This window comes from Manis javanica, chromosome 12 (genome assembly GCF_040802235.1).
Source record: "Manis javanica isolate MJ-LG chromosome 12, MJ_LKY, whole genome shotgun sequence".
NCBI lineage: Eukaryota > Metazoa > Chordata > Mammalia > Pholidota > Manidae > Manis > Manis javanica.
In genome coordinates this window covers 30,792,302-30,805,747 of record NC_133167.1, presented here as the reverse complement: position 1 = coordinate 30,805,747, position 13,446 = coordinate 30,792,302, and the positions used below count along the sequence as shown (strand labels likewise).

At 32.1% G+C, this 13,446-nt stretch overlaps 1 protein-coding gene across 3 annotated transcripts in view; it reads left to right on the top strand.

The window, feature by feature from the left end:
* NBEAL1 (neurobeachin like 1) overlaps positions 1–13,213 on the top strand; it is a 241,124-nt gene extending 227,911 nt beyond the window's left edge. For all 3 annotated transcript variants that reach the window (XM_073218321.1, XM_073218319.1, XM_073218320.1), the window contains 2 exons: positions 3,591–3,726; positions 6,223–13,213. In XM_073218321.1, the coding sequence (XP_073074422.1) occupies positions 3,591–3,726; positions 6,223–6,324 (238 nt within the window). In that variant the 3' untranslated portion in view covers positions 6,325–13,213. The remainder of the gene's footprint in view (positions 1–3,590; positions 3,727–6,222) is intronic.
* The last annotated feature ends 233 nt before the right edge of the window (positions 13,214–13,446 follow it).

Here is a 13,446-nt window from a genome sequence, read left to right as displayed (position 1 = left end):
TTATTAAGCCTCCATGTTTGTGGGCTTTTTCATTTTCTTTGTGTAATTTATTTCTAGTTTCATGCCTTTGTTATCTGAGAAGCTGGTTGGTAAAATTTCAGTCTTTTTGAATTTACTGAGGTTTTTTTTGTGGCCTAGTATATGATCTATACTTGAAAATGTTCCATGTGCACTTGGGAAGAATGTGTATCCTGTTGCTTTTGGATGGAGTGTTCTGTAGATGTCCATTAGGTCCATCTGCTCTAATACATTGTTCAATGCCTGTGTCTCTTTACTTATTTTCTCTCTGGTTGATCTGTCCTTTGGAGTGAACGATGCATTGAAGTCTCCTAAAATGAATGCATTGCATTCTATTTCCACCCTTAATTCTGTTAGTGTTTGTTTCACCTATGTAGGTGATCCTATTGGGTGTATAGATATTTATAATAGTTATATCCTCTTGTTGGACTGACCCTTTTATCATTATGTAGTGTCCTTCTTTGTCTCTTGTTACTTTCTTGGTTTTGAAGTCTATTTTGTCTGATACAGGTACTGCAACTCCTGCTTTTTTCTCACTATTATTTGCATGAAATATCTTTTTCCATCCGTTTACTTTCAGTCTGTGTATGTCTTTGGGTTTGAAGTGAGTCTCTTGTAGGCAGCATCTTGTTTTTTTATCCATTCAGTGACTCTATGTCTTTTGATGGTGCATTCAGAGCATTTACATTTAGGTTGATTATCAATAAGTATGTACTTATTGCCATTGCATGCTTAAGAGTTGTGGTTACCAAAGGATCAAGGGTAATTTCCTTACTATCTAACAGTCTAGTTTAGTTCACTTAGTATGCTATTACAAACACTCCCTAAAGGTTTTTTTTTTTTCCCTCCTTTTTCTTTTTCCTCCTCCTCCATTCTTTGTATGTTATGAATCATATTCTGTACTCTTTGTCTGTCTCTTGGGTGACATCTGTTTAGCCTTAGGAATACTTCCATCTATAGGAGTCCCTCCAAAATGTACTGTAGAGGTGGTTTGTGGGAGGTAAATTCTCTCAGCTTTTGCTTATCTGAAAATTGTTTAATCCCTCCTTCAAATTTCAATGATAAGCTTGCCAGGTAGAGTATTCTTTGTTCAGGTCCTGTCTGCATCATTGCATTAAATATATCATGCTACTCCCTTCTGGCCTGTAATGTTTCTGTTGAGAAATATGATGATAGCCTGATGGGTTTTCCTTTGTATGTGATCATTTTTCTCTCTCTAGCTGCTTTTAAAAGTCTGTCTTTATCCTGGATCTTTGCCATTTTAATTATTATGTCTTGATGTTGTCTTCCTTGTTTCCCTTGTGTTGGGAGATCTGTGCACCTCCATCACTTGAGAGACTATCTCCTTCCCCAGATTGGGGAAGTTTTCAGCAATTACCTCCTCAATGACACTTTCTATCCCTTTTTCTCTCTCTTCTTCTTCTGGTACCCCTATAATGTGAATATTGTTCCATTTGGATTGTTTACACAGTTCTCTCAATATTCTTTCATTCTTAGAGATTCTTTTTTCTCTCTGTGCCTCAGCTTCTTTGTATTCCTCTTCTCTAGTTTCTATTCCATTTACCGTCTCTCCTTCTACATCTAATCTGCTTTTCAATCCCTCCATTGTTTGTTTCATGTCAGATATGGAATTTCTTAATGATTGAGTCACCACCTTAAATTCATCCCTGAGTTCTTGAATATTTTTCTGTACCTCCATAAGCATGTTTATGATTTTTATTTTGAACTCTCTTTCAGGAAGATTGGTGACTTCAGTTTCATTTGGCCCTTTTTCTGGGGTTTGTAAGATTTTTGTCTGAACCAGGTCCTTTTGTCATTTCATTATTCTATATGGTGCCCAGAAGCTCCAGTCTCTGGAGCTGCTCAGCCCCAAGAGTGAGGTTGGGGGTCATAGGGGACCAGAGCTGGTGCCTGGGGGTAGGAAAGATCTGTTTCCTGATTCCCATCTGCGTTGTCTGTCTCCAGTATCACAGCCAGTGGGCCGAGCTCACAGGTGTAAGCCTCTCTGCTCAGTGTCTCTACCTGTTGTAAGGGGGGGGACCTCCCTCTGGCTGGCCTGATGCCAGCGCAGTGACTGCCAGTTTGCGAGCCAGTGGTCTCAGGCCAGGAGGAAGGCTCGGCAGGCTGCTTGTCACAGTGGGGGGCCTCAGAGCTGAGCATCCAGCCAGGGGAATGGAGCCTCTGAAGCTCCTGAAAGTTCCCCATCTTCTAGGCACAGCGCACTCATCCAACCTTGTCCAGCTCTCCCTTCTCCCGCACAGCAAGCTCCATGCAAACTCCACCCCTTCAGCAGCCCTCTCACTGCTAGAAAGCCTCTCAGACTGCCTGCCTTTCCTCTGTCACAGAGTGGCCGGATGTTGATCCTGTCCTCCACAAACGGCCGGAATGTCATTCTCTCTGGCACTCTGCCTGTCCTAGCTCCCCAACATCCAGAGCACTGCATAGTATAGGTTTCTGTTTGCAAAGCAGATCTCCAGGGCCAGGTGTTCAGCAGTCCCAGGCTTCCACCCTCTCCCCACTCCATTTCTCTTCTTCCCACCGGTGAGCTGGGGTGGAGGAAGGGCTCAGGTCCTGCTGGATTAAGGCTTTGATAGTTACCCTGTTACATGAGGTCTGCTCTGTTCATGAGGTCTGTATGCAGTCTGGTTTAGCCTTCTTTCCTGTTGCTGTTTTAAGGTTAGTTGTATTAATTAACTGTATTTTCTTACTATTTCTAGTTTTGGAAGGAGTTCTCTGTCTTACCTCTCATGCTCCCCCCTTGAATCTCCTCTAGCTCCCAAACCTTTCTTAGAAATGATTCCCTGATTCAGGGTGTTATGTCTTACTGCATTCATGTCAGAAACACTTTTGTACCAACATTCCTTCCTATTTTTTGTATTTTGCTTCTCATTTTTGTCATTCTTTCTCCTGTGGTAGAGCATAAAGTGCCCATTCTGGTCATGTTTTTCTAACCAGGGTATTATTAGGAAAATCCCAGATTAGAAAACTAAAGGGATCTTTTAGCAGTTTAGTCTAAATCATAGTATATACATCATAAGAGTTTTCATTCTCTAATCATAATAGCTGTGGCCTTTTTCATAATGAGGTGTTTATTTTTGTATCACTATATTTTTAGATATTATATGTTATTTATTATTTTATATTTTATGTTATATATATATTTTATACATATGTATCACATATTTTGTCTTTTTAGACAAAGCAAATACACTAATTTTATTGATCTTATCCCTCCATACACAAACACACTTTTTGAGCTTTTGTCTTTTTTATCCACCTTAACATTCAGTAATCAACAAGGTGAAAATCCTTTAGTGAGGGCTTATGTATATAGTTATAAGAAAAACAAATGTTAGAATAGAGAAAATATCTATTAAGTATTTTAAGTACTGCTATAAATGTGGGCCCTTGTATAAGTCACTGAGTCCATCTGAACCTAAGTTCCCACATCTGTAAAATTAGAAGGCACAACTAAATGAATAGTTACCTTCCAGATAATAAAGTTCTGTGAATCTACTATATATCCATGTAATTGTGTGTGTGTGTGTGTGTGTGTTCTATTTTTCTTCTAGCTTGGATCTCTCCATTGACCCATTAACCATGAGATCGCCTATCCACTGTGTTTGTGTAACCAAAGAATACAGCCATATTCTTGTAGGATTAGAAGATGGCAAATTGATTGTTGTGGGTGTTGGCAAGCCAGCTGAGGTAAAACGTAGCATCAAGAATTTCATTTCTCGTACTGTTGGGGATTCCTTTGGTGGTTCTTCATTCCAGCTGAATCAGAAGTCTCCATTATGGATAAACAAATTAAAAAACAAGTTTGATTTTTCAAAGGGTAGTGAATGAAGAAGGAATAAAGCTAGTATTCAACAGTGATATTTATATTGTGCTATAATTGAAAGCACACATTTGGCAGTGTCCTTCTGTTATTCTATATGAATAAGAAAGTTACTTTTTTCTCTACCTTTCTAAATCTTGTTTCAAAACCACTGCTTGGATTTTTGATAAAAGCTTTTATAAGAAATGAAATATAAACTTAATGAAACTATTTAATTTCAACAAATACCCAGCATAACTGTATGTCAGTTGTCCTTATGTAAAAACACTATTTTTTACTTGGAACTACAAGTACCCACATACAATATGTTAATTCTCAATGTGTGTCCTATAGTTACTGTAAATTTATTTTTCAGTGGCTTGTCAATTAGTAAATATTCATATATCAGAAATCTAATGCTATTTGTAAGAAAATTTAGTGGCTCTACTCCACTAAGTAATTTAGTGATTGTCTAGAAAATTACTTTTATTACATAGAGTCAAATTAAGCAATGTAAATTTTTATTGAAGCCATCAGTCTCTTCTGAGAAATCTAAAACATGACATATCTAAGGGTTATTATTTCTAGAGAAGACATTACTGAATAACACACTGTCAATGTTTCTAATAAATCCATCATAGATCATAGGAACCTTTTTTTCCTTAAGATTTTGTTAGTTTCATACTCTTTCAGAATATTATTTTAATGAAAGAGAGGTCTTATTAACACAATTGCAACAATATTTACTTTCAGGTGTGTAACAGTCTTCCAGACAACCTCAGGAAGTATATATATTGGTGTTTCATTTATATTTAAAACAATTTAAGCATTTTAAGTAATATAATTTCTTGATTATCTTCTTAAATAAATATTGCCCTCCTGTTCTATGCTAAAATAATGTTTAAGAACTCTGTTCAGATTCACTGCAAATATATTTCGCTTTCTGAGGTTTACTCAAGTGACTTTTCAACTTGGCTACCCTCCCCCTACGTAAGATAATTTGTCAGTTTCTGATATCACTGAATCTTTTCAAATGAATCATTATGTGCACACATTTTCTTATAAAGATTAATTTGGGAAAAAAACATCTAAGCAGATTCATTTCATAGGCCTAAACCAATGTTCAGTAGTATTTATCAAATAGTTTTTTGTCCTCATTGACAGATCTATTACACATACAATCTGAATTGTGTACAGATTTGGAGTACAAGTATTTTTTATCAGTTTTTCATCTTTGAATGTACTAGCTGAAGTAGTAAATAATCTAACTGAATACTTAAAATCTTATATAATTAAAATATAATTCTATGACAGTGTAGACATTAATTAGACCAGCACTTAGTTGTGAAAATATTTGTTTCAAGATCTATTTTTATCTAAAAGTTCAAAATCTTGATTAATGTGTATTTTTAAATCATGTCAGTTTTTATATATTAGACTGTCAGTATGAAATTCGTATTTATAAATCAGGTGGTAAAGTGGTAGTAGGTTAATGGAAATAATGTTTCTGGAAATACATCTAGAAATGAAAATGAAAAACAAGCATGGCAAAGTGTCTTTGCATGAGGCTTGTCTTTTATCACTCCAATAAATGTACCCTAGAAAGTAATAATTAAAAAAGGATGGCAGATGATCATCAATAAAAAGTTTGTACTTGGGATAGTAACTACAACAAATCATATGGCTAGATTGAAAAATGTTTCCTGTGTGGGGGTTTTTGCCCTACCTAGATATGTAAGCACTTTTAGAGGGGCTTTATTCACTGATTCAGTTAATATTTAATTAATAATTATTATATACTGAGAAGTATGCTAAGTGGTACAGATTTAATGGTAGACAAGTGATTCTTATCTTTAAAGAGCTTATGCTATTATTTTCTAAATTACTTTTCATCTTTCTCTTGCTACATGTATTTTTAAATTCTTATATCAGAATACTTCCAAATTTATTTTCAAAATATTATTTTACTTATTACCCTTGTGATTGACATTAATAGTACTGCAAATACAAAAGGAGAAAATCCTCAAATGTATGTGTTTCATTAGCTAGATTAAGTATAATTTAAGAATACTATTTTAATGAAGTGAAATACATTTTTGTTAATTAATAAAGGAGGGGATCTGGTAATTTTGACATAACTGGGATATTTCATTTAAAATTTACATATTGCTGTTAGACCTTTTACAACTGAAAGACAATCAATGTAGAAAAGCCTTTCTTTACCTATAATTAATCAAGAATCATTAAACATGTTAATAATTCTGCTAACAAAACATTTTCTCTGTATTCTATAAAATCAATGTCTTGTATGTAAATTTGATTCATTTTTTTTCTTGCTTTCTTAATAACATCTATTCTTCATTTCTCTGGATTACTTTAAACAGATGCGCTCAGGTCAGCTTTCTCGAAAATTGTGGGGATCTAGCAAGCGGCTCAGCCAGATTTCAGCTGGAGAAACTGAATATAATACTCAAGATTCCAAGTGATTGTTATTTCCATATTCTGTCATGGATAACTGAAACTTTCGACTTACTTCTTTGTCACTTTAACCACATCTCTCAACTGTCTGAAATGTTGCAAGGACTTTTATCCTTGAAAATCATTTAGGGATTATCAGAATTTGGTATGACATGTGTACACAGACAAAGGTTGTATATTATCTACTTTAAAAATTTCTAGTTAACATTATTGAATCTAATCTTATTAACTAATTGTTCATCTACACTAAAGTAGATTTGAGAAAATTTATTTGATTAGAGTTAGTGGTCCGTTCCTAAAGATCATTGGATCCATTTTTAAAAACAAACTTCTAAAAATGAAGAAGTTAAGTTCAATTTGTTTATTATTCTTAACAGAAAAATTTAAGTTATTTCCACAAAAGAGTACAAATAATGGGACAGTTGAGAGACATGGCTTTCCATACATCCTTTAGTTAATAATTTTCCTATTTACTGACCATTATTTTAAAAACCATCAGTTTATTTATGGAACTCCTGAATGAGTAATATTTTAAAAGAATCTGTTTCATAACGGGATTTTAAAACAGTATAAATTCCAAGTTTTCATGATGGGTTGAAAATAAACTATTGAAACTGGTACACTGGCACATTCCACTACTATTTAGCACATTACTAATGAGATTTTAGTGAAATGTATTATTTTCCTTAAGTAATCAAGTGTAAGGGAATAAGAGAACCTAGAGATACATTTTGTAGATGTATTTTATTAGTAGCATAAATAAGGAAAAATGTTCATTATGATTTTGACAGTTGGGTCATTTTAAGTAGAATTTGCAGCACAATTTGTATCTACAAAGTTTGAATTTTCTTGGCTTTTTCTTTACTAAGCAAGTACTGTGATTTTTCCCCCAGAAATTAAAGTGTCAGCAATGAAACACAAATATATTAAGTTTTTCCCTAGGACTTCTGTGTGATTGACGAATGAATTGAAAAGTATAGGCATAACTTAAACTAGTCTTTAGATATAGTGGTATTTTTAAATGTGCATTTCTTATTTCATGCTATATATAAATTTTAGAATTACAGTGAATTTTATTATACATAGCTAAATGATATATTTTGCTTTACTATTCAAGATTATAAAATTAAAGGCGAATAGATATATTTTGGAATTCAAAGGGACTGTTAAACCTAGTGCTTTTATAAGCTTCTCTTTTGAGTTAGGTCAGAGAGCTTTTATAACCATAAGTGTCCTTTATCTGAGATTCCATAGGTTTTAAGGAATTTAAGAATCCCCCGAAATTATTCAAAAAGTCTGTATATTAACTGCATTTTTTCAGGAGTGAATGGTTGTGTGGCTTTCTTAAAGTGGTATGTGATCAGAAAAAAAAAGCTTTTGCAATACTATCTTCTTAAAGTAATATTGCTTTTATTCCACAAATCATAAATTTCTTTACATCCGATTGTTTTCTCAGCTGAATCTTTTCCCTCTTCAACTCTTCCCTGTTGCCCACAATATCTAATACTCTTTTCTTTATAATCCTGTGAGTGAGTAAAATTTTTTTAAGATGTAAAGGGTTCTTTTTGGGAAGCTTTTTGAATAGATTAGATCTATTTGAGTCAAGACTAATGAAAGGTTGTATAAGAATTTTCTTTCCAATTACTTAAAATCCTCTGGTTTATTCAGAAAAAAAAGTTATGTTTAGGTGAACAATACTGAAATAAACTAGTGCAGTGAGTGTAAAGTAGAACATAAGTAAATGTGAAGGTTTCCTTCTTGAGGACTTCAGGAGTTTGTGGTGAAAATGTCTCAAAATAAATCAGTAGACATAATGATGACTTACTGAGACTTACTGCTTCTATGAGTTTACTTCATTCTATTTCCTTTTTTACCTTACTCATTTTCATAGGTTTCAAGTCAGCAGAACCAACACGATTGATTTTTGGCATTTTAAAAGTTGATTTTTGGAAAAATGATTTCTAAATCAAAACTTTAAAAAGTTCTCTTCCAGGGATTTTGGTATAAGGATGCCTTTGTTATTTTTAAGGCCATTTAATACTGGTTTTGGAAGTCATTTTGGATGCTTATAAGTTACAAAAAGTTTATCAGGGAAAAATTCCTAGATTTATGGTGTTTTACTTTGCTGCTTTTTAGATGGGGTAATTGGACAAGCAGTCTTCATTTTATAGCACAAATAAGAAGCAGCTCTGTTCACAGTAAAATAGATACCCTACATAGACTAACAGTAGATGTCAGGACAGTAGAATTTTTATACTTTTTCCAAAAAGGAAAAGCCAAAAATATAGAACTTCAAGGAAAATCTTTGTCAACAGTCTGGAAGAACAGAACTTAAAAAGTTTATCTAATAAACAAATACAGTAGAACCATTAGCTGAATAATATGTTCCTCATTTAAACATTTTAGCACATTGAATTAAAAAATCACTAGGTAAAATCACTGGAAAGATATACTTTGGGGAATTCTGGTCTATTTAAATGTTATCCATTGAAAATATTTCTATATTGTAAAATGGGAGAAGTTAACAATATCATTAAAATGGAATAACCAGTGGACATTTCAGTTGATATGAAGATAATATCTCAGACAACCTTCAAAATTTGTTGTCTTTGAAGAGCTTCCTATTTGCTTCTGTTTCTTGACACTGGTGATGATAGAAATATCAGCATCCTGGTGATGGGGAGATAGATAGACTCTGAATTAATGACTTCATGTTTAGAAAATGAGGTCAAATATTAAAACATAATAGCTGTGTTCACTTAGAAAATAAAGAATCTTTATAAAACATTTTCTTCAATTCTCCAGATCAATATTCTATCATTACTTAGATAACACTGGAGGAGAGAAGAAAAAGTCGATCAGGGCATGAAAATTAGGAAGGTATATAAAGATGAAGGTAAGCCAGTAGATAGATTTTTAAGCCTGTGAAGCTTGTCAGCTATGAGTAAGTTTCTGTCAATTTCCTTTAGGTCATAGTGCTTTTCTTAGGTCACATCCTTTTGTAGGAGAGAAAATGCCAAATACTCACTTGTTATTAGCAAGGAACATCAGTGAGGCTTACTTTTTTCTCTGTGTAAGGCATGTAAGAATTATCCTTGAAGAACTGGTACCTTGAATCAATTTTATGCTTCTGAATTCTCATAATCAGAATTTAGACTTGAAAGTTGAATCTTAAACTAAGGTGTTTTATGTTTTGCTTGAGTAAGAGTAGGCAGAGAAAATTGTTCACTTGAATACCAGATTTTTATTTAATGATGACAGACACCCAGCCTTTGCCTTTAAATAAATTTTATATTGTTACTTTGAAAGAAATCACTAAGGTAAATCTTTTAATTGACTTTAAAAATTTTAGGTCCTTTCATATATTAACATTTATAAAATGAGTAGCATTGTCATTGTCTTTGTCATCTTTCCAATGAAAAGATTCAAGTACATAGACTATGTTAAATATAAATATTATATAAATATTAAATAATATATAATATGTAATACACAGTGTGTGGATGTGAAGGTTGGTGTCTCTTCAACTACATCATTAATAACTCTCCTCTGCAAATAAATTGTTAAACCTGTCTTTAGGATTTAAGTTTTGACTAAAACAAGAAATGAAATCTGATCTGTTGTTTTCCTTTATTAGTCAGACTCATAGATTGTCTGAATTGCTGTTCTTCTCATCAGCTGAAATTGTCCTTTCCCAGTAAGTCTTAATATTTGATTTGCTTTAAACTTGACCCCCATCTGGAACATTGTTCTGGAGAATTTTCCTACATCAGATTCCTGCTGGTACTTTTTCTGATGTCATTAAGCAACAACATAGTGTTACCAGTCATCATTTCATTATTAAAATGTTGGCCACAGCCTTACTTCTTTAATTTGAATCTAGCATTTTCTAAGCCAGTGCTTTTTAATTGAGATTGCAGATCAGACTTGTTTGTGAAGTTTTATAAATACAGAAATCTGGGCACTGCTCTGGACTTTCTGAATCTCTTTACTTGATATTCTTGGTATTAAAAAATTGTGTTTCTGAATTATTATATTAAATCTTAAAGAAGTTTTCTTCATAGAAACTATATCCAGTTATTAGATAAAATTAGATCTGATATTCACAGGCCTATCTGAAAAATAGTTTAATTATTATCATAGGAGACATTGTATCCAAAATTTGCTTGGGATGGCTTACTTATCTTTGTTTTGCATGCCATAGAAAACACCAAATTTCCTTTTTAGCTGCATTATTCTTATCATAAACTCTATTCTGACCTTTCACAGTTGAAATAGTAACTAATATTTGCCTCTAAAAAGTGTTTGCTTTTATTAGTTCCTAGTGACTATCAGTGAATATTGCATATTTGAATTAACTAATATTTTAAGGTATTAATAAGAGCATGAGTAATAAAACACTAGATTTAAAACAGAATTAGATTTTTTATAGCCATGATGGCAGTAATCAATAGTTTTCCTAACTAAAAAGCATTGGATAAATTCCCTAAGTACTTCTGATGGCTTTTGTAAGTATAGCCTCTGTGTGGAAGTAATTTTTAATATTTTATATGAAAAATACTAGTGTTACAGAAAATAAAGCATTAACATTCAAGATATTAGGCTTATTGAAATGATTCTGTTTTCTACATTAAAAATACAAGGCTATTGTAGGTTAGAGGAATTACATAATTTTCTTCAGTATTAGAACCTTGTGTATAAGTGGTTATATATCACCATACTTTTCTGTAGCTTGTACTAATTCATTAGACACATTTTCTTAGATTACCTCACTGACATTTGTCACATGTGGATAATTTCTAATCGTAGGGTGTGGACCTATGAAGCTAATGACTTCAGTGAAAAACAAGAGATACAACTATATTTAGTTTTGTCTTAATGCCTATAATCTTATGAACTGAAAATTCAAATGAAAAGAACAAGTAGAAATCACTAATTGAACATTTGTTTTCCATAGTATAGTTTTAATATGCTTCCTTGGAAGCCTATTTTGCAATATTACCATAATAATAATAATAACAACAACACAACTTTGGCATTGAAAGAATTACCTATTCATTTTTCAAAGTTGACTGTGAGTTGAGTTTGGATGTTTGTGTGTGTATGTGTGTTTTTATTTATAATATAATAGCTGTCTCATTATTTAAAATGTTTTACTATTTTTGAATGTACAGAGTGATAGCTATTTGAAAATAATACTACAATGTAGCATTGTAATTTGAGTATAAAGAAAAGTTAGGATTTAAACAATGTTGCTCATGTGATTGTATATTAATGATATAATAAAAAAAAGTTAGGATTTAAGTAGTATTGAAAAATAAAATTATATTTTATTGATTGAATTTTAAACTTTAAAATGTCTTACTCCAATTGGACCTTTAAAATTTTTATTTTGGTAGTAAATTATTTCAGCTTAATATGTGTTGAAACCAAAGGTTCTCTGGTAGCCAGTGTACTAAGTAGTTAATGTAAAAATGATGTTTTTGATGTTCCTTCTCTTGAAATCATTTTCCCACACTAAGCAATGTGTTTTAAGATTTAGTGGGCTCAACCTACAACTTCAACAAACAATCCTCTTCTGTTTTGAAAGGAAAAAAAATCTATTATGCGAGTCATATTATTTTGCTATTCAGAATGCTAAAATTAGATTAATCAATAAACACCTTAGAAAGTGTTTCTGGTAAGGAAATACTAGTTGTCTTAACTGAAAAAAATTTCAACATCCTAGTTTCTTACATAGGCATTAAAAAGAATAACTTTATTTCTTCTTTTGGAATTTTGATTACTTTGTCTTGAATAACTTTTAAAATATTTAATTAGAATAATTTCTACACTTCTCCCAAAATTATGGTATGTTATAGATTTTTACTGTTAAGGATAAGGATCTTTTACATTCTAGACTGTTTTTTCCCTATCCTGCTTTTTTATTGCTCTCTGTGATTCCATCACCAAAAATTTCTTGTGGCTACTGTTTATTTTGTATTTAGCTTTACATAATTGTTTGAAAAAATCATGTGACTGGTCTTTTAAGAATCCCCTCATAGGCAGGCATGACTTTCTTTCCCCTGTTTGCTTTTATAGACTTGGAACAAAAAATTTAGCAGAAAGTAACCAAGAGGTCTAGTCAGACAGTCATTTTCTATCAGATGGATTACTATAGAGGTGGATCTATTAAGGCAGAAAAATATCAAATATCAAATATCACTTCTTCTGGGACCCAGATTAAATAAGAGCATTTCAGTGTTACAGAGGGTGACAATGACTTTAATGCATATATATGCATATTGTCACTTCAGAGTGGGATTGTTGAAAAATTGGAATGACTAGCTAAAAAAAAAATACTTGCAGACCGTGCTGCTAGTTAAATATTTAAATAATTCAGAAAGTTGCAGTTATTGTAAAATGTTCCTTCTCATTTATTTTACTGGAATTGACCATGAAAAAGAATATTAACCCTTATTTATATCTTATTACTGACTGCGCAAACTGTGATTCAGTGAGTATTTGTATGCCAAAAAGGTTTTAAAGTTGAGAAAGTTTTAGATTTAATGAACATGTGTAAATAATTTTGATTAGTATTCTCATTATAATGACGTTACTCTTAATTTGGTGCAATGCGTTCTTGCCTTCCTCATCCTTTTAAAGTTAAATGGGATGTATGTTTTGTTTTGTTACATTGAGTGTTATTTTAAAAATTTTCAATGTGTATATAAGCTAATGTTTGATTTGTTTCTGTATAGCATGATTGAGATAATAATTGAAAATTTTGCACTTTTTTAATCCTTTGGAAATTTATATCCTAACAGTTTTTAAGAATGTACATTTATTTTGTACATAATTAGCTTTGTACATGAAAATGGGTTTAAATCAAATAAAAAGATGATGCTAGTTTCTTCAGTTGATTTGTCATTCTCAATTCATAGTCTGATTAGAGCTTAACCTTGGCTGAGTTATTTGATTAGACAAGGGATTAAATACAGTATTTATTAAGCAGCAGATTGATCACTTCTTCTTTCTCATATGAGTAGTATTTCTTCTGAGTCCTATGTGCACAGGATAAATGTTATGTTAATTGACCAATTTTTGTCATATATAACAACAGATATTAAACCTGTCATTTTAAAGCTACC